The sequence below is a fragment of the Otolemur garnettii genome, unplaced genomic scaffold (genome assembly GCF_000181295.1).
Source record: "Otolemur garnettii isolate 467f Iridium unplaced genomic scaffold, OtoGar3 scaffold00351, whole genome shotgun sequence".
In the NCBI taxonomy this organism is placed as follows: Eukaryota; Metazoa; Chordata; class Mammalia; order Primates; family Galagidae; genus Otolemur; species Otolemur garnettii.
Genome location: NW_003852746.1, coordinates 50,484 through 74,524, shown reverse-complemented (window position 1 = coordinate 74,524; position 24,041 = coordinate 50,484). Strand labels below are relative to the sequence as shown.

Here is a 24,041-nt window from a genome sequence, read left to right as displayed (position 1 = left end):
GTTTAGTAAAACAGTTGCATTGCAGAAAGGAAGGTCAAGGCACAAATCATTTAAGTAATCTTCCTGAAGCTACTGGCTGCATGGTAGCATTGGGATTCTAGGCTCCCTGTGTTGTGCCGTACTGTGATTTGCATTTGAGCTGCAGGGTGTAGGCTTGGTCTTACCTAATATTCTGGAGAATATCAGAAAAGCCCCTGGTCCCTCTGAGCCTTAGCTTCCACATCTGAAAGGTGAAGATGATGTGGTTACTCTGCGTAATTCGAGAGCTGTTTGTGAGAATCAAAGGAAATTATGTATTGAAAGGACTTTGTAAACTACAAAGAATAATGAAGGACACAAACATAGTATAAGAAATACAGAGCACATGGCATATTCTGTATTCTGCATTTGGAGTGTTCTACCCTTGGGTGCTGTTTAACGGGTTCCTCTGATCCCTGTAATTGCAGTGGTGAGAACTAGAGGCTTCCCCAGATTTGCATTCCAGTTTGGGCACAGTATCTCAGTGTTGGTATAGCAAGTCTACTACACCACCTACGCAAGAAGCCCTGGAGACAACCAACCAAATGTGATTTGTCACCTTGTAGGGTTTTGATTCTAAGAAAACAAGTCTTAAAAAGTCACTTGTGAAATAATCAGGATCATTTGAATACTGATTGCCTATTAAGTTATATTGAGGATCTAGTGCTGATTTTTTTTTCCCCAGGGATGATAATGGTATTGGGGTGACATTTTAAAAAATAATTCCTTTCTCTGAAGTATACATTCCAAAGTATTCTCAGGTGGGCATCTCTGAAATAATTTATTATTCTTTGAAATAATCTAGGAAGAAGGTGCTTATCAAGGGATGAAACACGGTTAACTGCATGTTGAATCCAGGTAATAGCTCCATGAAGGTTCATTATGCAGTTTTTGGTGCAAAGGGCACAATCCAGCCTTACTTTCCACACAAAAAGGTGAGGATGCTTCTGCCTACCATGCCATCAGCTCATCCATTGTACTGTGTATGGTGATTAGGAGGCACAGGATAGCAGGATGTCTTTCTCACTTATTTTAGGGGCTACTGACATTCATTGGCTGGATTACTTTGCCTACATGTCTATAAAATGGTGATTCTCCTCATTTATTACCTGGACTACTTTGATAGAGAGAAGTTTTTCCACATAAACCATTTGGTGACCCTGAAATATCATTTGACAGGAAAGGCAGATCAAATGTTTTATTACTTCTCTTTTTCTTTGGCAGTTTCTTGGGGCAGGAGTGTGGATACAGCCTAGCCTGGGGCAGGGCTCCTCTCTTCCTCCCCCTGCTGGATGGAACCCAGCTCAGCCACATAAGTTATGATGGGATCCCTAACCTTGTCATTGAATGTCATCTCTCGTTTTTCCCCTATGAAGTCTATGTTTTGAAATGTATTCCAAACAAGATGTACTTAACATTGATTTATTTTGCCTTTTAATTAACAAAACACACACACACACATATAACTGCTAAGCAGAACTTGTGATCAAGAAAGAAAATTGAGATTACTAAGATAAATTGATAAAATTCAAGCCAAAACAAATGATGTTTTATTAAGGTTCATTGCTTATTAGATATGCCTACTTTTGCGGGGATTCAGTTTTATTTATTCATTTATTTTTGAAACAGAGTCTCATTATGTTGCCCTCTGTAGAGTGCTATGGTGTCACAGCTCATAGCAATCTCAAACTCTTGGGCTTAAGCTATTCTCTTGCCTCAGCCTCCCAAGTATCTGGGACTACAGGCACTTACTACAATGGCTGGCTATTTTTTGGTTGTAGTTGTCATTGTTGTTTGGTGGGCACAGGCCAGGTTCAAACCTGCCAGCTCCAGTGTGTGTGTCTGGCACCCTAGCCACTGAGCTACAGGCACAAAGTGGGGGGTGAGGATGAGGGGGTTTTGGTTTTTAAAGACTCAAAAATCATGCCTAACCTGTGTTACTTTATCTTCAACCCAGAAGATCCACTGGGGCAAAGAGGGCCTGTTCTCTTCTGTGACTACTGCATTGCTTTGCTTTGAGCGGAAGCTCAGCAGAACTTGTTTGATGGTTGCATCCTTGATGGCACGGGGACACCCTAGCAGTGAGGCCTCAGAAAGGGAAGACACAGAGATCTTGCTTCCAGCAACTCTAGGGGCCATCACAACTGCATTTCAGGATCCTGTGAAATTCATCATGCCATCAATCCACTTCATCAAGCAGCATGTATTGGTGTTGAGACATAATCCAATTTTGTATTCCTTGATTTTACATTTCTTCCGGCAGCGAGCAGTCCCATGACCACATATTCTGTCCACTTCAAATTCACTTCTCACTATATAACAAGATAAGTCACTGTGATTATTGTGTCCTAGCACTGATAGGCCAGACTGGCAGCAAGTTTCTTCAGGTGAGGGGTGGCCAATCTCTTCCCAGGACCTCAACTCTCCGGCACTTTCCTACTCGACTGACTTGGCCCTCTAGTTCCCAGCCAGCAAGTTTTCCTTCTTAAAATCTCCTCAACAGTTTACCATTACTTTTTTACAAAGCCCACTACCAGGTCTCAAAACTTATCTTGATCTGATCCTGGGCCACCTCTTCAAACTGATGCTGTTCCACTGTGGCCCTGGCTCCTCTGTGGCCCTGCACTGACTCTTTGCTATCCCAGGTTATTTCTGTGCCTTCACTATCACTGTCCCCTTTGCCTCAAAGGTTTTTCTTCCCTCCTATGAATATACTCTTTGAATTTTGGTCTCTCAACCTTAGGGTCATAAAGCTGGGGAAACCTCTCCCTGTTCCCTTCATGTAGTTAAATGCCCCAAAACTATTTTCCTTGCCACACACATCTTATTCTCTCATGTTAATATTTTACATCCCAAGTTGTAGTTATATATATATTTTTTATTATTTGCTCTTCTAATTTAAATGTGAGGTCTCTGAATGTGAGGACCATGTTTGTGCTGCTCACTGGTATAGACTTGATATGAGGCACATAACATGAGCTCAGTAAGAGTCTGCTGAGTAAATGATGCATCGACTGGACTAGAAAAAACTATAATAGACTAGAATAGACTTGAGTAGAGCAGAGGAAACTAGAATAAACCAGAATCCTGATTGTTTGGCCCTTAGCCCCAAACAATGTGCAGGAGATGTGGATTTCATTACTGTCTTAGGGTGTGCACTCCAAGGCTGAAAGCAGCCTTTCAATCTCCTTACCTGGCATGCCAAACAGGTATCATTTTAAAGCAATGCTAGGATTGCTGAGAGGCGAGACTGAAGGTGGACAGGAAGTAGGTGACAAATTGGAAGGACTTTGTTTGAGGTCCTCTGACAGATTCAGCAGGAATCAGGCTTGGAGGAGCGTGTTGAGAGAACAGGAGAGCAGGAAGTCTGCTGTGCAGTGAGCCCTGGCAGGAGTCAGAACTCAAGAGCTCATCCTTATTCCACCTCCCATCATTCTCTACAAAGTAGAGGTGCAGGGGAACTCAACAGGGCTGAATGTCATTGGACCAGGGTTTTATGTCTTTCTTTTGTCCTAGTAAAGAAAATCTTCCTCTTTCCAATGTGTAAGTGTCAAGGTTGTTGGGTTAGGATGCAGGTGAGAACTAAGAAATGGTTTGACTGGATCATAGGCTTAACAGGATATTATGAGTCCCATGGCTGGGATTACCCCATGGTGGGTGGAAGAAAAGCCTGATTTGCTGTAACCTCTGTCATTGTGGTTAGAGTAGAAGGTAAGGAAGAAAGGGATGAGATGAGCTGTAGTATTTATTATGCTGAGTAATTACGTAGAGGGTGGGTAGCGGATCTATAACTTCCAACATATTTGGAGTCAAGCAAGTTACAGCCTGGAGTTAGAGGAAGAGCAGGAGGCTACCATATGTGCTTAGGAAACATGAAGCTTAGAATTCAGGGAGGAGCAGAATAGACTAGAAAAGAGAATATAGTTTTTAAAGTTCTAGAGTGTCAGTTCCAAGCAAGCCCCCATAAGCCATCTATTTAGAGATGGAAATTAAGGCCCAGAGAAGGAAAATGGCTAACCTGAGGTCACACAGCAACCTTAGGTGTCAAAGCTGGAGTGAAAGCCCAACTGATACATCTTGGAGTCTGAGTAAACAGAATGTCAAAGGGAGAATATAATCTATGAACCAACTAATAAATATATTCTAAGCAATAGATACCTTCTGGGGTCAACCAAATTAGGCTGACTCTCTTTCTCAAATAAGTAATTGCCCTCCTCTGCACCTTCCCCAGTGCTAGTGGGTATTTGAGGGGCTGAGGGTTTGTGAGAGAAAGCTACCCACAGCAGGAGAAGCAGGAGCAGCAGGAGACAGGGTTGGCTAGTGCTGCTGTTTCCCTCCCAGAGCATCTTCCTATTAAGGCCCCTTCTCAGGGATAAGCAGACCACAGCCCCAGTGGGCAGAGGCGCCCAGCTCTACATATGTTCCTCCCACTCCCGGGCTCTGCAGGAGCCTGACTCAGGCTTTCTATCTTAACAGGTTCTTTGTCTTGTGATCACAGGCTGAGGGAAACCTGTTTTCTGATAAATAAATTACTATCATATTTTGACAAATTTGGAATATGCTGATAGCAGAGTTTTTTGGAAGTGTCCATCAGAAATGATCCAGGCAGACAGAACAGGAATAAGTAATCTCAATATGTGCTCTCTGAGAGAAATGATGAACCATCTGAATCATGGCAGAGAGCCCATCAGGAAGAGAGAATGGATGCATGCTGCATTCCTCAGAGCCTCAGAAAACCCAGGGGGAAGCTTGAGAGAGATAGATTCTAGGAATCAAATCAATGGGTTTGGTCTCAGCACTGCTAGACTGATGAGCAACTTTGAGAAAATTACTTCCATGCTCTATATTATGGAGCATGAGCTAAGCATTTAAAAGGAGGAAATTAGGTTAGATGATCTCTCATATCCTTTCCAAATCTAATATTGTAAAACTGTATGCTTCTTTGCACACAGATTAACACAGGATCAGAAGATTGCTGACATTAGTCTAACCTTGAAATTTCCTTAGCAGATTCCAAAGGCATCTGCTATTTGTGTTATCAATAAATTATGCTTTCGCCTGCTAAGTTCACTGCATTCCTTTTCATTTTAATCTTTTAACCTGAGATGAAAAATTGTAAAATTTAGAAGGATGGGTAGGCCCCCTTTCCCATCCAGTGCCAAGTTGTTCAGAAGGAGGCAGATGGCAGAAGGCATCTTACTCCACAAACCAGCAAGAAGTAACTGCAGCTAACCCTGCAGTTGGGATAAGCCTGGATGGTATGTCCCATCGTCAAGGAGTCCAGGAGAAGCAGCTATCACGGGCAGCCAGGCCTTAGTGATATATAAGAACCCTGACTCCTACCTTTGTCTTTCTTCCTAGAACTGCCAGCCTTGAAGCTGGGAGGTGTACATGAATGGTGTCACTTACTGCATTTTACTAATGGACCCAATATGGCAAAGTGACAAAGGTTGGGATTGAAGAAGGCTGCTGAATCCTTCAGGACTTTTTTCTGAATCAAGTTTTTCTTCCCACCTCTCATCCTTTGCCACTGTGTTATGTCTAGCTGAGAGCCTCTTTTTACCTGGAGGATCCTGGTAGAGCAGAAGAGAAATGGCTAAAAGCAGCACTGTGATCCTCATAGTACATGGGTTGCTAGTACGTGGAAGCAGAGGCAGCTTGGAGGAACTGTCCTGGGACAGAACAGGGTCAGCTGTTTTTATGGGCAGAGTGCTGCTCCAGGTACTGAAGCCCATCAAGAACCAATGTCCCCAGGAGCATGCACCAGGACGCAGTGTGAGGGGGAGTTGTGGGGACATCAGAAACATCAGTTCAGCAGAGCAAAGGACAGGGAAAGGGGAGTGCCCTGTGGGAAGGCCCAGGCACCTCATTTGCCTCTCCATCTGGAACAAGAATTACGCTAGGATTAGATGTTCTCTAAGATACCCTTCCACCCTAACATTATGTGATTCTGGTGAGAGGACTTTCTGTTCTGTTTTCAGTTAAACTGGCATTAAATTGCTTTAGATCAGTCAGAAGCTTCTTGTTGATAATGGTGTAGGTAAATGTGGTTCAAGTTCATCCCTCCCAAGACCCCTCTAGAATAAGCATACAGAATAAAACATATTATCTAAGAGAAGCATAGTGTGGAATGTTGAGGACATCATGAATACATGGGGGGGGGTGTCTCTGCACATCTCTGGGATAGAAAGGGTATGAGGTGAGAATGACAACAGGTGACCTCAGAGAACACTTTATGGTGGCATTGTTAGTCACCAGGAAGGGTGATGTCTGGACATACAACATCAGACTGGCTTGGAGCTCAGGATGAAAAAGAGGACAAGAGTGAGAGGAGAGGTTAAACAGGTATTGATTAAGACATTAAAAGATATTAAAATGTTGTATTTCTAACAATGGCACCAAATAGTAACCTACTCTTTACCCTTCCAGAGTACATACCCTTGGATTTAATCCCCATTTCTACCTCAAGCAAAACATAGAGTATAGGCTTCTGGGATTCACCCTTAGGAAGAATATCAGATAGGCCGGGAGTGGTGGCTCACACCTATAATCCTAGCACTCTGAGAGTCCAGGGAGGGTGGATTGAGGGAGCTCAGGAGTTTGAGACCAGCCTGAGCAAGAATAAGACCTCTGTATCCACTAAAAATAGAAAAACTAACCAAGTATTGTAGTAGGCACCTGTAGTCCCTGCTACTCAAGAGGCTGAAGCAAGAGGATTTCTTGACCCCAAGAGTTTGAGGTTGCTGTGAGCTATGATGCCACAGCACTCTATCCAGGGTTATGGAGTGAAACTCTGCCTCAAAAAAAAATTACTTTCACCTTTAGAGAAGGTGAAAGTGTCCAATTTTGGAAGTTGACATTCTTTAATAAGCTCTCCTCATTCTGGAACACAGGTTAGACAAAGTCCAAAAACAACGCTTTGCTTACACATCCTAAGCAAAATCAAACAGCAAATGTGTCCTACCCAGAGTTCCCAATTAGGGGAGGATGTGACAGAGACCTGGCTCTTCTCACATAATAGGATAGAGAGTCAAAGATCACCAAATGCTCCAGTTTAGGTCCTCCAAGAGGCAGATATCCACATAAATTAGAAAGGAAGTATGTGCATTGGGGAGTGTCAGTGGTGAAGTGTCACAGGTTGACACATGTAAAAAGGTTGGGGGCAGGGAGAGAGCCTGAGACTATAGTACAGGAAACATAAGCATTGCCAATGGGGAAATTCAGACTACAGGCTGTCCCAGCTCAGCAGAAATGGCTCAGTTCTCAGTCTACATTGTCTGTGTTTGCTTAAGCAGTCAGCTCAACCATAAGCAGTCAGCACAGGAGTGGTGCCCCTGGGAGTCCTGCAGTAGGTTGCAAACATGCAGCAGGTGAAGGCTGTCCCTATTCTCACAGCTGACAAACTGGAGCATCACAATGTTTGATCCATGGGGCTCTTCCACCCTGTCACATGTTAGACTGTAGTAATCTTTGATGATAAAGGTCAGGAAGATAAAGAATGTATATTCAAGGTTGTCTGTGTGGAAAATTCTAATTAAAATAATGAGCTACTCTTCAAAGGAAAAAAAAGGAATTATAAATAGGGACTGAATAACTAAACTTCAAAAGAAATCTAGAATCTTCTTGGGGGAAAAAAGAAAACAGAATTACTTCACTGGGTCCTTAAGAAGTACCTGAGATTTCTGGTTTCAGCTGCTACAGATAAAAGGCTGGATGTCAGGCAGTGCCTGTGGCTTGAAGGAATAGGGCACTGGCCCCATATGCCAGAGGTGGTGGGTTCAAACCCAACCCTGGCCAAAAACTGGAAAAAAAAAAAAGGCTAGATGTCTCTACTCTCATTCCTAAAGTAAGAAAAAAGTTGAACAAACTGAAAAATCAATGACTTTTCTTGGACCCATCAAAGAACTGAAGTCTTAGGACAAACCCATCATTCTGAAACATGGAGAGTCACAGCTAAGATGTGCTAATCTATAAACTAATAGGAACTCTTATGGTGACTTTGACAAACTGTTGGAGGCTAAATGTGGGCTAGCATGAGAGTGAATAAAAACTTGAATTCATGGCCAAAGGGGCCCATACACTTTCCCGGGTTTTAATGCCAAGAAACACACCACATTCTTATGGTGAAGTGCCAAATGGAACTCCTAGTGATTCTAGCAGAGAGCAAAGAGTAATTATTGTGAAACATGTTCAGAGGATTCTTTATAACAAAAGCCTACTCCTGCAGGGGGTGGGGGGACAATTTTACCAGATTGGGGAAAGGGCAATTCTTTAATCTAGCTCCATCTAGACTCATTGTCTCAATGCGGAATGGGGGTAGCTAAGAAATGTTCTGTATGTCCCAGTATGACATAGGCTAAAATAAAGACTGAGAATTTCTTATAAGATTAGGGAATGTTTCACCTCCTTCACACTTTGCCCTGGAAGTCTGCCCTGGGTCCTTCAGAATCTTGGATTTCTTTGTCTTGCAGAAAATCCACTGTAGCTGGGAAACAATTTAAAAGATCAAGTAATTAAAGGAAAGGATTATAACAAACAGGAGAGGAGGAATCATTGAAATTTGTTTTTGGAGCCAGTTACACAGCAAGGATAAAAGTTATAGTAAAGTCAGGCTGGGTGCAGTGGCTCATGCCTATAATCCTAATACTCTGGGAGGCTGAGATGGGCTGATTGCTTGAGCTCAGGAGTTCAGAGATGAGCCTGAGCAAGAGTGAGACCCCCATCTCCAAAAATAGCCAGGCATTGTAGCGGGCACTGGTAGTCCCAGCTACTGGAATGGAGGGTGGTGGCTGAGATAAGAGGATCAGGAGTTTGAGGTTACTGTGAGCTATGATACCACTGCACTCTACCCAGGGTGACAAAGTGAGATTCTGTCTCAAAGGAAAAAAAAGAATTATAGTAAAATCAGAAATAATCATGCAAACAATAGGAAAATAGGATGAAATATTTAAGGTGATGAAAGAAGTAACCACTAATTTAGTACATATCAAAGGGATATTTATTCTAATAGAATTGAATATATTCACCTTGAGGAATTAAGATGAAGGTAAGGCGTTCTTTCTATTCCAGTGGGGAATTAAACTGAGTCTTAAGCTTTGGGATAATGATAGTTTAATTCTCACTTAAAGTAGTCAAAGTGTGCTGGAGCTTTTTTTTTTTTTTTGAGACAGGAGCCTCAAGCCGTCCCCATGGGTAGAGTGCCATGGCATCTTAGCTCACAGCAACCTCTCACTCCTGGGCTCAAGTGAGTCTCCTGCCTCAGCCTCCCAAGTAGCTGGGACCACAGGTGCCTGCCACAACGCCTGGCTATTTTTCTGTTGTTGTTGCAGCCATCATTGTTGTTTGGCAGGCCCGGGCTGGATTTGAACCCGCCACCTTGGGTGTACATGGCTGGCGCCTTAGCCACTTGAGCCACAGGCGCCGAGCCAGTGTGCTGGAGCTTTAAACAGCAGGTTCTTGGGTGGTCAGACAATGAATTAAAAGGCACACCACTGGTGAACACAGAACGACAAAAACAGTTTAAGAAGGTGTCTATTTATTGTGAAAAAAGAGCTCAAAGAAAAAAAACATGCTTGCCACGCTCACGGAAATCTGTCCACATTCCTTCCAGGGAGGCACTCTAAGCCACACCGGGATGTACCCTGGCCAGAGGCTTTCAGTTGACACACTACTTCTAAGCAGACAGCACAACCGGGAAGAAATAAAGAGTACAGGCCACATTAGAGTATTCAGAGTTTATTGAAGGATATAAAAAGCTCTACAAAAGTTAAGACAAGCCTTAACAGTAGAAAGGTAGCCAAAATGGCTCACCAATCTTTACTCAAATTTCTACTTCTTATATATCCAAAGCTACCTACCCTTTTTCCAATGTGGTATTCTTTCTTAATTTGCATAGTTTACATAATAGCAAAGGTCATATTAACCTTTAGTATAACTCAGTGACTTATTACAATATTCCACTTCAAAAGTTAATTTCCTAAATCAAGCCACCTAAACTACTCAAGATAGATATCTTTAGGGTAAGAGCTAAATTTAAAAAACAGTAAGAATGGGAGACAGTGAAGGTTAGGCAGGACCTACACCAACCAGACCAGCTGTGTCATGCCTGCCTTAGCCTACCTGACTCCATCTGATTTTCATTACCTGTGCTTTCACTCCAATGCAAGATCAATATCTGTTGTGGAATTAGTCTCAGACACAGGCATCATTCACCGTGCAAGAAAAATTACTTCTCCCATCTCACAACCTCCTCTCACTCTACCCAGGCCCCCCTGCCTGTTATTCTATCTGTCTTCAAATAAGTTCATTCCTACATTAACCTTCTCTGGCCCTGTGCTTTGTTAGCATTGCTCTCTTCTTTAGGCAGAGATTGCTTTTTGCTTTTCAGAGACTCCCTTCACTAGGTAATTGTCTTAGTTCATTCATGCTGTCATAACAAGGTACCTTAGACTGGGTAATTTATAAATAATTTCAATACTTATAGTTTTGTGGGTGGAAGGCTCTTTATTCCTTCTTTCCACCTTCCCTCCCTCCCTTCCCTTCTTTCTTGCTTATCTTTCTTCTTTTGTCTTAATAGTTTGGTTAGGACCAACTGCCTGAATGAAGCTAGAGTTTTATTGATTTACATCTCCCTTTAAGAGAAATATTAAATGTGTTGGGAAAATTTCCTCACCACAAAATTATAAAAAATCAGCAAGGTTGGAGGGCCCATAAAGATTAGGTAGCCATGTTTTCCCTTCCAAATGAAGCATTTGAAAAACTGATCAAAGAGAGTCATTTATTTTTATTAAAGTGTCTGATTACAACAGAGACCAGACCAGAGTAAAAAAAAGAAGGTAGGTCATTCAAGCTTCTCAGGGAAGCCTGTCTTCGAAATTAGTCATTATCCTTATTCTTCTCACATGGCTGGAGAGTCACACAGCATCTCAGGGTCTTCTGGCAGAGAGCAACAAGTTCTTCATTTTTCGCACAAGAATTCACACATCTCCCTTTAAGCTTGAGGCATTTCTTATCAAAAAATGAATTCTTGGCTACATAAGGGAAGGAGCCAACTGGATTAGTTCTTTTCAGACATGTCTAGATAAGAGTCATATAATTAATTAGTGAAGATTTTTTTACAAGCTGTTATAGTGCCGTGTCCTGCCATTTAGATAAGATGAAAGGGCAAATATCTCCTATTTGGTATTTTTGTCTTTTTTCTCATAGGGTGAAATATCAGGAAGAATAAATTTGCCTTCCAACATTTGAGATTATGTTGTATGGAGGCTTTGGGAAACAGAAGTTATTGTTCTTTTATTGAAATCTGTTGAGGTAATTATCAACTTGTTCCTATAAACACCTATAGAGCCCATGACTTCTCCAACATACTCTCAAAGATTGCTACTTGCTCAGAGTCGAACAAAAACTGGGATTCGGGAGATGGCTTGTGATGGGATAAATATATAAAAATTAAAAAAATGACTATTGTAGGTCAAAAATAAAGAAGCTATTTGGAAAAATTTGATCTGATTTCTCCTCTATATTCTATCAAAACACCAGCCATAGGAAGCAGATGCTTTACAGCAGTCTGGAGTAGTATGTTCGGAATGGTTCCCAAGACTTTTCTAATGTCATTTTGCACAGAATTCCAGTCCCAGCTTTACTACAGGCAGCCCTGGGGTTATGAACTAGATAGATTCTGTAGGTTTGTTTTTAAGTTGAATCTGAATGTAAGTCGGAATAGGTAAATTTACCTATTACTTGTAATAGCCTCCCATTCATAAGTGCAAGTCATATGTAAATCAGATGTTTGTAACTGGGAGACTGCCTATAATTCATCAGTTGTAATCATAAAAGCAACCTGCTTCAAGTTAAGGACAGACAACATATCTTATCAGAATCAGCACTGTAGAGTTGCCTACTTTGGCCATATGTAATGAAGGTGACAGATGTACAGACATTGCATTAAATGTCCAACTACAAGGTTCTCTAATTCATGCCTATTGAAACTTAGCAACCAGATGGATTAGTGCCAGCATATGTGCCACTCATTATGGAGGGTCAGACTTTCAGCCCATTAGTATAAGCACCCCACTATTTCAAAGCTCAGTGAACCCAGGCTCCCACTGCAAGGTCTATGTTCTTTCTGCCCTTCTAGGAATAGATAATTTGGAAATACATGACCTTGCTCTGACAAGAGTCCTTGTACTGTATTGGTGCCCATAGGCATACAGTGCACAATCACAGATAGCATGTAGATACTGTGTGTGAGTGTGCATATGGTGCATTAATGCATTGGCTTCATTTAAATATATTAGATAGGCTCAGCTCCCATAGCATAATGGTTATGGTGCTGGCCACATGCACTGAGGCTGGCGGGTTTGAACCTGGCCCAGCTAAACAACAATGACAACTGCAACAAAAAAATGGCTGGGTGTTGTAGCGGGCACATGTAGTCCCAGCTACTTGGGAGGCTGAGGCAAGAGAATCTTTAAGCAGAGTTTGAGGTTGCTGTGAGCTGTGATGCCTCAGCACTATACCCAAGGCAACATAGTGAAACTCTCTCTCTCTCTCTCTATATATATATATATCAGATAATTTTATAGTAAATAAATTTTTAGTGTGTTGACTCGTAATGAAGTGATCTAAAAAGAGCACCTCTGGTCAGTTTCCAGTGTGTGTGTCAAAGCCAGATGAATGGACACAGCACCACTTTAGGTCTTAGAGCCTCCTATTCTTTCATGAGCAATGTTCAGAATTGTGACCTGAGAAGCCCTTTCTTCAGCTCTCTGGAACCTGGGATGAATATAGTCTTAGACTGTGACTGGAACCATTGGGGTTTCCCAGGACCATGAGAAAATGAAGAGAACTTTGGTGTGTGTGGGGGGGCATCTTAAAGGGCTCTTGCTGTGGCAGAGTAGAGTTGAACTCCATTCCTGGCTTCTCTCTTGCTTATCTGTCTAAGAATCTGTTTACTCCATCTGAGGTGAAATTTTTGCATCTGTAAAATATATGTAAAATGGAGGGTCCAAACCAAAAATGTTGCTCTGCATACCCATTAAATTAAAAGTGGGAAAGAGTTTCCTTTGAAGGCATCAGCTTTGGAGAATTAAAGGAATTTTATGTCAAGTTGTTATTGCATGCAGTTTTATGGTATGTCATTGGGAATGTCTGTCTCAGTTGAGCTATTTTACATATTGGCACCTGGCATGAATGCATATCATATATCTCTAAGCTCCATTCCTTTTCTCTCCTATTCTTTTCCTTCTTTGTCTTTCTTTTTTTTTTTTTCTTTTTTTTTTTATTATTAAATGATAGCTCTATACATTAATGCAAACAGGGAGTACAGTGCTTCTTTGTCTTTCTTCCTTACCTGTTCTGATCTCTAGCATAATTGTATTTTAAAAGGTCCTCAGACTGCTACCCTTGCTTTTAATATTTTTTCATATATATATATATGTTGGTACCAAAAGCCATCTTACCTGGCTTTTCCTTATTTCTACAAATCCATGACAATAATGGAAAATGCAAAGGATTTTGAAAGAGGCATTAGGAAGAAGTCTCCTTTAGTAGCAGATGGTCCCCTGCAGGGCAACCAGACCAAGGCTGTATGTGCACTATGGCTGGTGGACCCTTTCTCTGGGACACCACCTCTGATCATATTCCCTATAAAGATACTCATGTTACCTGGGACCAGAAAGAGGAGAACAGCAAAGAGAAAGATGAATCTCTTCATGACTTGGAGGGTCTTGAGAGAGCAGCACAGTGTCCATGAGAAAAGGACATCCACATTTATACATTTTTTCAGAACAAATAACACCTTGATCAGTGAGGCTTGTCAGGAAGGAAAGATTCCCATGCTTGGCTGAGCAGAGCCCACAAACTTCAGCAGATTATCATCTTTCTGATTTTGGAAAGTTCTTAAGAAGGAAAATGGGGATGTCAGAGTACGAAAGATACAGAAAAAACACAAGATCTGGAGTCCAGGAGTTTGGATTTTTAAGCCTTTATGGCTTCAGTTCATCCATATGTAAAATGAGAGTAATTATGTTATATTTCAGTGATCAGTTAAGGGCTAGCACTGTAGTCAAATTGAGTCTGAATTCCAGATTCAACTTTTTAGATTTTTTTTTTTTTTAGAGACAGACTCTCACTTTATTGCCCTTGGTAGAGTGCTGTGACATCACAGCTCACAGCAACCTCCAACTCCTGGGCTTAGGCTATCTCTTGCCTCAGTCTCCCAAGTAGCTGGGACTACAGGCACCTGCCACAATGCTCAGCTATTTTTATATGTTGCATTTTGGCTGGGGCCAGGTTTGAACCCACCACCCTTGGTATATGGGGCTGGTGGCCTGCCCATTGAGCCACAGGTGCCACCTTCAGTTTCAACCTTTATGAGCTGTGTAAACTCAGCAAAATGCTGAATCTAAGCACATATATTATTTATTAAAATAATCATAAATCTTGCTGTATGCTGTATACTTTAGTTTTACATAAATCATTTCATTTAATTCTCACTTTGCTGAATATGAGCTCAATGACATTTGATTTTGGATGTCAAACAAAGATTTTTTTTGTATGTGTGTATTGTATTCTAATTGTTAAAACTTGTGAAGATGTCTAAATATTCTTGAAATCCTAAGCAAGAACAGTGCCTTTAACACTGTGACATCCTCTCCTGTACGAAGAGGTACTTGAGACATTACAGGCTTCTATCAATTCCATTAACTCCTTTTCCTAAGTTGGAGTAAATCAATAGTTGCAGAGAAAGCTCTGATAATCCACTTTAATTCTTCCCCTTTGTGAGGTGGAGAGTGAGATCCTTTTCTTTAAAAACAACATAAAATTATAGAGATAAACATACCTCTTCATTACCCATTATTATTATTACTGCTACTATTAAAAGTTGAAATACCTTAGTCTTGGCAGCTGTATCACAGTAGTTACTGTGCCAGCCACATGCACTGAGGCTGGTGGGTTCAAGCCCGGACTGGGCCAGCTAAACAACAATGACAACTGCAAGAAGAAAATAGCTGGGCATTGTGGTGATGGCCTGTAGTCCTAGTTACTTGGGAGGCTGAGGCAAGAGAATTATTTAAGCCCGAGAGTTAGAGTTTGCTGTGAGCTGTGATGCCACAGCACTCTACTGAGGGTGACATAGTGAGACTCTGTGTCAACAAACAAAAAAAGTTGGAATACCTTAGAAACATATGTTAAAATGAAACCATGAAAAAAGATTGATGTGCTGCTGAAAACAGTTTTCATATGTAATCTACATAAAATCATCAATTTTCTTCTTCTTCCTTTTCCTCTCTCCCACTTCCTGTTCCTCTTCCTCCTCTCTCTTCACTTTGCCTTTTTTATGAGGCAGTATCTTGCTCTGTCACCCAGGCTGGAGTGTGGGGATGTGATCATAGCTCACTGCAATATTGAACTCCTGGGCTCAGTGATCCTCCCACCTCAGCCTCCTGAGTAGCTGAGGTTTGGGGCATGCACCACCACAACTGGCTATTTGGTCTCACTATGTTACCCACATTGGCAATGAAGAAGCTAAGGAAATTTTACCCCAAAATATTACTCCTTGGTATCTTGATTTTGAGTTAAATGCCATTCATAATCAAAAGGCATTGCACAAGGCCTTTCCTCTACTTACCTAAAATCTGAAGGGGCTGCTGACTTCCTTATCACTTTACACATTCTCCCCCCACCTTCCAAAGCCATCTATAAAGGTCTCTGACCCTCACTGGGACAAGACCCTCATTCTTCTGGTAAGACCCTATGTGCATAGTATTTGGAAATAAATCTTCCTTTTATTAGTCTACCATAACTCGGAGTTGATCTTTCAGCAAAGTGGACCAAAGGGAAAAGGGCAGGTTTTGCCATGATCCCTACAGTTGATGTAGTAGACAGGATCTCAAAGCCACTCTGCTCTCCCTAAAGCCACAGCAGGAGGATTGGAACCCTGATACCAGCTGGCACATGGTGAGATATTTCCCTTATCAGTCAGGTTCCTTGTTTTCCTCTCTGGGGCATCCAGTTGAGCAGACGGTAAAAAATCATTGTCCTTTCCATATTTAAGATTAATGAGAGAAATGTTTTTGTTGGTGACAAGTCTTGTAAGTGACTTTGGTATTGGTATATTTTTAGGTACTTTGTGGTATATGAATATTCATGTTGTTTGATTCCATCTCCTCTCAGAAATAGCTTTTATTGTTATTGTTGTTATTGCTCATTCTTGTTTTGTCACCTGTCTCTCTGTGTCATTTTGTTTAAAGAGGGTTACCATAGGGTGGAACTTGGGCCTAGCTTCCCACCAGCCTGACATTCACCAGCCCTGCATACCAGCCAGTTACATGGTTCTGGCTAGTGCAGTGTCTTTTAAGACAAACTTTTTGTGGGTCCCTGAAACAAAAACTGTATGAGGTTTCCCCCTATTCCTGTTTTATGTCTCTGAGCTTCACTTTGTGACTGAGTGAGAATTCTCTCCTCAGTTTCCACCATTTGTAGGGCATAATTTGAAGGGAACTTGTGGGATGACTTATCTAGAAAGACTAGGAGTCCGGGGCACATAAGATTCTAAGCAGCACACTGTGTGTTCTGAACATGTCAAGCTCTGAGGAGTGAGTCTTTTGCCATTGTCTATTCTAACATAAGTCTCTTTATAAGAGTGAATTTTTGGGAATCTTGGAAATGGGCTTTTCTATGAAGAGGCCTGGGGCCTTATAAAAAGGCATCAAATTGAATCACTTTTGGAACAAACATACCATTATGATTACTAGCCAAAGATGGATCCTTTAAATTTAAGAAAAAAAACTTCTAGATTTTCTTAAAACTTTCAGAGATCTCTTATTTGAAATAATTATGTTATATTAACACAGAAATTAGATTAAAAGAAAAACACATAATGTTATGACTAGCCCTAAAAATTCTGACAAAATTAAAGAACAAATATCTGATTTAAAACAAACAAGCAAAGAAAAATCTTTCGAAGACTGCCCTCTAAGAATAATGATGGGCAAGTTTATTTTATAGTCTAATAATTAAAATCCTATATATTCATCTTGGCTTCCCTAAGTTTGATTCCTGAGCAGAGAATGAACCTGTTCTAGCTTAATATTTATAACTTGTACTGTTCACTAGTTATAAGAAATCCCCTTGGATGTCATAATTCAAAGTTCTTTTTTTTGGTAGAGTGCCATGGTGTCACATAGCTCACAGCAACCTTCAACTCCTGAGCTTAGGCAATTCTCTTGCCTCAGCCTCCAGAGTAGCTGGGACTACAGGTGCCTGCCACAATGCCAGGCTATTTTTTTGTTGCAATTTGGCCAGTGCCAGGTTTAAACCCACCACCCTCAGTATATGGGGCCAGCACCCTACCCACTGAGCCACAGGAACCACACAATTCAAAGTTCTTTTCAATACTCAGAATTCTTTACCCAGCATTTGGAATTTACGAAATTGCAAGAGGAGTCATGAATATCTCTATGGTGATAGAACACGAACTCAACATCACCATGCAGGCATTGGGAACACTTCAAACAGAGGTTAACAGCCTAGCATCGGTTGTAATTCAAAATCACTGTATCCTGGATGCTTTGACAGCTTAACAAGGAGGAGCTTGTGCTGTTATTGGGGTAAAATGTTGTTTTTACATAAATCAATCAGGGCAAATAGAGACTGATCTACATCTCCTAGAGGACAAGATAAATAAATATTCTCCATCAAATTAATGAAGCAAAACCATTCTATTGCCCTGGCCTGGTTTAATGGGGTGTGGAAAGGAGACTGGTTTAATGGGGTGTGGAAAAATGTGCTTAGATCTATTTTTTTCTGCTTATTCATTCTCATCCTAATTTATATTCTTATATCTCTTTTCAAGCATCTTATTTTTATTTTTTATTTTTTTGAGACAGAGCCTCAAGCTGTCCTCCTGGGTAGAGTACTGTGGCATCACAGCTCATAGCAACCTCCAACTCCTGGGTTCAAGCGAGTCTCCTGCCTCAGCCTCCCAAGTAGCTGGGACCACAGGTGCCCACCACAATGCCCGGCTATTTTTTGGTTGTAGCCGTCATTGTTTGGTAGCCTGGGCTGGATTCGAACCCGCCACCTTAGGTGTATGTGGCTGGCACCTTAGCTGCTTGAGCTACAGGTGGCAAGCCATCTTTTCAAGCATCTTATTACTAAATTACTAACCTGCTCTCTCTCCACAGTTACCAATTCAGCTCTTAATGTGTAAAAATTCTAGCAAAGTTCCAGACAAGGGGAATGAAGGAGCTAAGGAAATTTTGTCTCAAAATATGACTCCTATACTCTGGTTTCTCTTCAGATCATATAAATCTTTCATTTTTTACCAAAATATGACTCCTTGGTATCAAGATTATTTTAAGTTAAAGAAAATTCATAATTCAGAGACATTAAATGAAGATTTTCTACCTAAAATCTGAAGGGGACTGCTGGCTTCCTCATCACATGCTAATAGACCTGGCTCCAAGGTCATTTGAAGCACAATACCCATCTCTCTGGTTAATTTACAAATCAGTCTGTTTCGTACCATCTACATATTTCTCCTAACAACCACTTACTGACCTATACTTTCCACATTCTCCCCCTCTCCCTTTCAAAAGCCATTTATAAAGGTCTCTGACCCTCACTGGGACTTTGGGTAATCATTCTTATGATTCCCCCCACGGTATTTTGAAATAAACCTTTCTCTTATTAATCTATCATAATTGTGAGTTGATCTTTCAGTGAACCAACCAAAGGGAAAAGAGCAGGTTTTGCCATGATCTCTACAGAGATGTGAGTTAAAGAGTAGACACCACTGGGACAGGCATGCAGGGAATACAGCTGGCCCATTTACTTAGCAAGGAGGCCTGTGATTCTCATTGAGAGGACAAGGCCTTTAATAGCAGTCAGTTTCAAGAGGTGGAACTTCATCTTGTTTTTCTATGACTAGTTAATCCCAGGACAACTAGGATTTTGCTGAGTCTGGTGCAAAATAAAAATATAAGGTCCAGGGAACAGGTATCATGAAAAATGTCAAGTATAAATACTTTTCCTTTTTTCCTGGATCTCTCAGTCTAACATAGTACTACTTGCTATTTACTAAATAGGGATCAGGGTGAAATTTACCCTTTTCCCTTGACCTTGTCCACTGAATGATCAACTCACAATTATGATAGAGTAATAAGAGAAAGGTTTATTTCCAAATACCATGCGCATGGGGAGCCATAAGAATGATTACCCAAAGTCTCAGTGATGGTCACAGATCTTTATAGATGACTTTTGAAAGAGAGGGGGAGAGTAAGGAAAGTATAGGTGCAGCAAGTGGTTGCTAGGGGGGATGTGTGTAGATGGGTGGAAATAAATTGATTTGTAGATTAACCTGAGAGATAGGTATCTGTGCTTCCAGTGATTCTGGGGCTAGCTCTATTAGTAAGTAAGTCAGCAGCCCCTTTTTGATTTTCTTTTCTTTCTTTCTTTCTTTCTTTCTTTTTCTTTTTTTTTTTTTTGAGACAGAGCCTCAAGTTGTCCCCCTGGGTAGAGTGTTGTGGCATCACAGTTCACAGCAACCTCCAACTCCTGGGCTCAAGTGAGTCTCCTGCCTCAGCCTCCCAAGTAGCTGGGACCACAGGTACCCACCACAACACCCGGCTATTTTTTGGTTGCAGCCGTCATTGTTGTTTGGCAGGCCTGGGCTGGATTCAAACCTGCCACCTTAGGTGTATGTGGCTGGTGCCTTAGCCGCTTGAGTCACAGTTGCTGAGCCTCCCTTTTTGATTCTCAATCAGCTTACTCAGGTTTTATGTAGATAGAGGAAAGGCCTCTTTCAAATCTTCCTGATCATGAGTGGTCTTTAATTCAAAATATTTTTTATACCAAGGAGTTATATTTTGGAGCAAAATTTCTTTAGCTCCTTCAGCTGTTATACTCCCTTGGGCACAAGGATACTTGAGAAGTAATTGCAGCTGCCAGGGCAACTGCTGCTCACCTACCAGTCTGTTCATACATGTGTGTCCTGCTGTGTGCTGCCAGCCACTGGACTGCTGTGACTTCCCCAAGCAACGCTGGTCAAGCCTGGCATCCCTTCTTCCCATTGACTTGCTGCCTGACCCAGGATGACTTGGCAACTGGATGTGGAGTGGGAAGAGGCTCACTCCTTCTATGATGCCTGCTTGCACCATGGCATTGTTGACCCAGGGAGGGGTTGACAGATACAGTCAGGGTTCAAGCATTCCATCCCATCCCAAGTCTGCATAAACACACCCAGGTCTCTGTGAAGTAGATGGTTATGGCAGTGGGGGGAAAAGGTGGAGGGAAGGCCAGTTAGAGTACAGAATTCCAGTTAGTAAGGGACAGGCAACTCAGAACCCTTTAGGAATGTGAGGAGGAGAAGGGAATTTCCAGTTCCAGTGAGCATAGTTGCTAAAATACAGAGCTCCACTATCCCATCAGACTTGACAGAAGGAGCACATATTCAAAGGTAAAGTTATTAAGAATTTTAATACAGTGATTGCAGAGCATTAAACCCCAATGGAGCAAAGAGACCATGTGATTGTATTGGGCCCATGAAGCTGGCCTTCCTCTAGGTTATGAAAAATGCCTAAAAGCTGAAAGTACTTAGGCTTGGCACGTATCCCCTTTGTGCACTGCATTAGCTTGGCTTCTGAAGAGGAACAGTTTGCAAGCCATGGCAACAAACGTAGAAATAGTACAGGCACCTAGGATAGGTTGTAATGAAAGGCCAAACAGACTCTAATTTGCACTCTCTTTCCTCCTCCCCTTCAGCACCCTCTTCAGCACGTAGGCCTTAAAGAAGCAGCTATTAAACAAACATATCCTGCAGAGATAAGGGATTAACAGAGTTACAGCAGACTCTTGTAAAACCATGCTCCTATCCTGGGTTCTCTTGGTAACTAATCAACCCCCTATCCTATAGCTCTAACCTTGCAAGGCCTCACTTTGCACTCAGGATTCCACCCCTCTCCTCCCACCTCAATGGAAAGAAAGTATAAAATTGTCCTTCCATTGTCATTCAAGCACCAAGAATTTTCAAGTGTGAACCTTTCTCAGTATCATCTGGCCAATAAAGGACCACATACTCAATTTGAACAGGGTACTGGTGTTTTCTTTATAATTCCACTCGCATTGGGTACAACATTTGGAGGCCCCAGTGAGATCTTGCCCCTGGAGGCTCAGTCTCCCTGGGTGGCCCCCTGGAGAGGACATAAATTATAGGAGTGGTGCCCCCTGAGATGTACCATGGCCCTGTAATTTCCTGAAATACTCCTGAGGGCTTTGGAGAAACTCATATTAACTGCACCAAAATCTTGGGTCCAAAACTCCTTCTTGAGAGGTAAGTGTTCTTTTTCTGTCTAAGTGTAGTTTGTTTGTGTTCAGGAAGTAATGCTACATTCCCAGTAATGGGCCACAAAATAGTCACTGGGATTCTGGTGAGTGCCGGGGAACCAGGTTAGCATACAAGGAGGATGACAGGGGCCCAAGAAGAAGGCATATGGACTCCTGAGGGCTGACTGGCAGAGACACAAGAAGGAGACATACGGGCTCCCGAGAGCTACCTGGTTCTGGGTAAGCCTGTCCCAGGTTCCTGGAAATACTAGGATGCCAGTGGTGAGCTTCAGCTTCAGAGGTATGTGTTTGATTTGTGCATGTGTTTGTTCATCATTGTTGTCATCGGTGTGTCTGTTATTCTTATTGTCTGTTCTGATATCAGTGTGTCTGTTATTCTTATTGTCTGCCCTGATATTTCTATTCTTTTTGGTTGGGTTCACAATCATGGGAACTCAATAAAGTAAACCCCTGATACCCCTCCAGTGCATGTTAAAGAACTTCACTGCTGGCTTCTCTGATGACTATGGAGTCCAATTTTCTAAGAACCACCTCCAAGTCCTCTGTGAAGTTGAATGGCCCAGGTTTAATGTAGGGTGGCCTTCCACTGGCTTCCTTGTCCTGGCTCTTGTGACTGTAGTCCATCAAGTGATTATAGGGAAGCCAGGTCACCTGGGCCAGTTAGTTCCTCATTATCGACCAGTAGTTGATTTTAGTCTGTAACCCCCACTCCCCGGGTTAGTGTGTGTGCAGTGTGTTCAACAAAGCATGACCACCCAAGGAGAGAACAGGCTCAGACACACCTGGTAGTTGCTGAATGGCACACAGGAACTGGCACCAGCACTAGGAAATGTTTGAGACAAGGTAGAATTGGTCTGGAGATCCCACTATTTGAGTGGAAGCATGGGTCTGATCAAGCCCTGGGTGCTATATTGCTAGAAGGACTGGTGAGAGGTGAAGGAGAGGGTGTAGGTATGGTAGGACTGAGACTGGACACTGAGGATGGGGCTCTGACTTCTCACAGGGCCTAGGGTAGTGTTGGTTTGCCTTCTATGACTATGTAGAATTTCTAGTACAAAATTGAGGCTGCCCAGGTTTAGGAATGAGTTGGAATTGTGTGCATATGAGTGCTAGAAAACTGCCTGAGATGGGTAATAATAGGCAGGGTTTTGTGTACTCCCACTTTTCACAGGACAAAATGAATGTGAGATTGGCCTCTGTCTGTATCCCTGTATGTAAAGTGTTTGTGATTTGTCTGAGGGAAGGAAATGAGAAGCACAAGGGGAAGCCCTCCCTTTTAGAAACTGTGCTGAAACATTTTGAAAAAGAGCTTACAGGAGACTGCTACAACCATGTCTCTGGATAGATTGAGAGCTTTGAATAGGAATAACTCAAATGCCTTGATGTTCAAGTGATTGTTGTATCCTTTAGGATAAAGTTGGCTTTAAACCTGTTATTAAAATACAAATTTCAGAGATTATAAATCTGCCACCTCTGTAATATTTATAAGTTTGCTGGATTTGACTCTGAGCTTGTGTTCTTGATTTTAAATCTCTGGATTCTGTGAGGCCTAAAGGCATATTCCCTATACTTAGGCCAGCAACTACAGGGCACAGTCTAACCCATATGACCCCTTCTTCTCTGCTCCAACTTTACCCACTGGCTATTCTGAAGATAAACTGTATTTTGCAGGTTTTCTGCTTTCTGTTTTGGACTCAGATCCAGTCCTTGGTGGCCATCTTTGCCATATGGCCATGTGAGACGTAGGGAGGCAATGAAAAGTCATCAGAAAGACTGCCTGTGTTATGATTTTGTTATAATTTCCTTCTTCAGTGAGTCCTTGATCTCAGGGATTGGAGAGTAGTCCATAGTCCACAGATCAATGATAAATGGGATTGTGTTGGATGGAAAGGCATGCAGAGAGAGTGAAAATTCCAGAGCTTCTGGCAGTGGGGAGGAGGCCCAAGTCAAAGGTCTGTATGGCTCCTCCATCTAAGAGTAAATTTTAGCCCTAAGAGAAATTTTGGCCAGCACCTGGTAGATGGAAAAGCACCTTTACAAGCTGAATGAGTGTTTGAACAAATAAATACAGTTCCTCCCCTGGGGCAAGGTTATTAGGTCTTTGCAGTTTTTTTGTAGGGATTAGGGTGTGTTCTCCCTGTTCAGGCTGCTTTGGTGTGTGCTCCCTATTCAGGTTGCTTTGTGGCTTTGCTGGTGTTCAGAGAGTGTGGCCTGCATGGTACAGACTGTTTGCGCCTATGATAGGAGTCTGATTTCTCAGCTCATCTGAGTCTGAAAAATGTAGGGGGAGGGGGTCTCTGTCTAGCCCTGAGTAGAAAAATCCTGTATCAATGTTACATTGATATAATAAAATGTCTCTAATTTGTAAATATAATAATTTGGTTGTCAAAATTATTTGGGAAATTGAGTCTTTATCAAGGAATAAGATTCTTACCCTTTAAACCTTCTAATTATCAGCTTAGCCAAGTGAAAAATTAACATTATAGTAAACTGTGATCCTATTTAGTTAGTGAAAAGTGTTTTTTTTTTTTATTGAATGGTAACTATGTACATTAATGCACTTCTGGGGTACAGTGTGGGGTTTTCACATGCAATCAGAAATACTTCCATCAAACTGGTCAACACAGCCTTCATGTCATTTTCTCAGTTATTGCTTTAAAACGTTCACATTCTAC

The 24,041-nt window shown here is 41.8% G+C and overlaps 2 protein-coding genes across 2 annotated transcripts; both read right to left on the bottom strand.

The window, feature by feature from the left end:
* Window positions 1–2,169: 2,169 nt before the first annotated feature.
* On the bottom strand, window positions 2,170–5,639 carry LOC111722758 (beta-defensin 104A-like). The gene is made up of 2 exons (XM_023509091.1): window positions 5,582–5,639; window positions 2,170–2,330 (listed from the first exon to the last, which is right to left on the bottom strand). Exons 1-2 carry the CDS (start codon window positions 5,637–5,639, stop codon window positions 2,170–2,172), a joined length of 219 nt encoding a protein of 72 aa, XP_023364859.1.
* A 5,254-nt stretch (window positions 5,640–10,893) lies between these two features.
* On the bottom strand, window positions 10,894–13,732 carry LOC111722761 (beta-defensin 15-like). The gene is made up of 2 exons (XM_023509093.1): window positions 13,684–13,732; window positions 10,894–11,048 (listed from the first exon to the last, which is right to left on the bottom strand). Exons 1-2 carry the CDS (start codon window positions 13,730–13,732, stop codon window positions 10,894–10,896), a joined length of 204 nt encoding a protein of 67 aa, XP_023364861.1.
* Between the last annotated feature and the right edge of the window lie 10,309 nt (window positions 13,733–24,041).

What these genes read in the sequence shown, in the direction of transcription:
- LOC111722758 (XM_023509091.1), bottom strand. Translation starts at nt 5,639, where the DNA reads ATGAGGATCACAGTGCTGCTTTTAGCCATTTCTCTTCTGCTCTACCAG. An exon ending in GCTCTACCAGGATCCTCCAG is followed by an intron (nt 2,331 to 5,581) that starts GTAAAAAGAGGC and finishes CTTGTTATATAG; the next exon opens with TGAGAAGTGAATTTGAAGTG.
- LOC111722761 (XM_023509093.1), bottom strand. Translation starts at nt 13,732, where the DNA reads ATGAAGAGATTCATCTTTCTCTTTGCTGTTCTCCTCTTTCTGGTCCCA. An exon ending in TCTCCTCTTTCTGGTCCCAG is followed by an intron (nt 11,049 to 13,683) that starts GTAACATGAGTA and finishes TCCCTTATGTAG; the next exon opens with CCAAGAATTCATTTTTTGAT.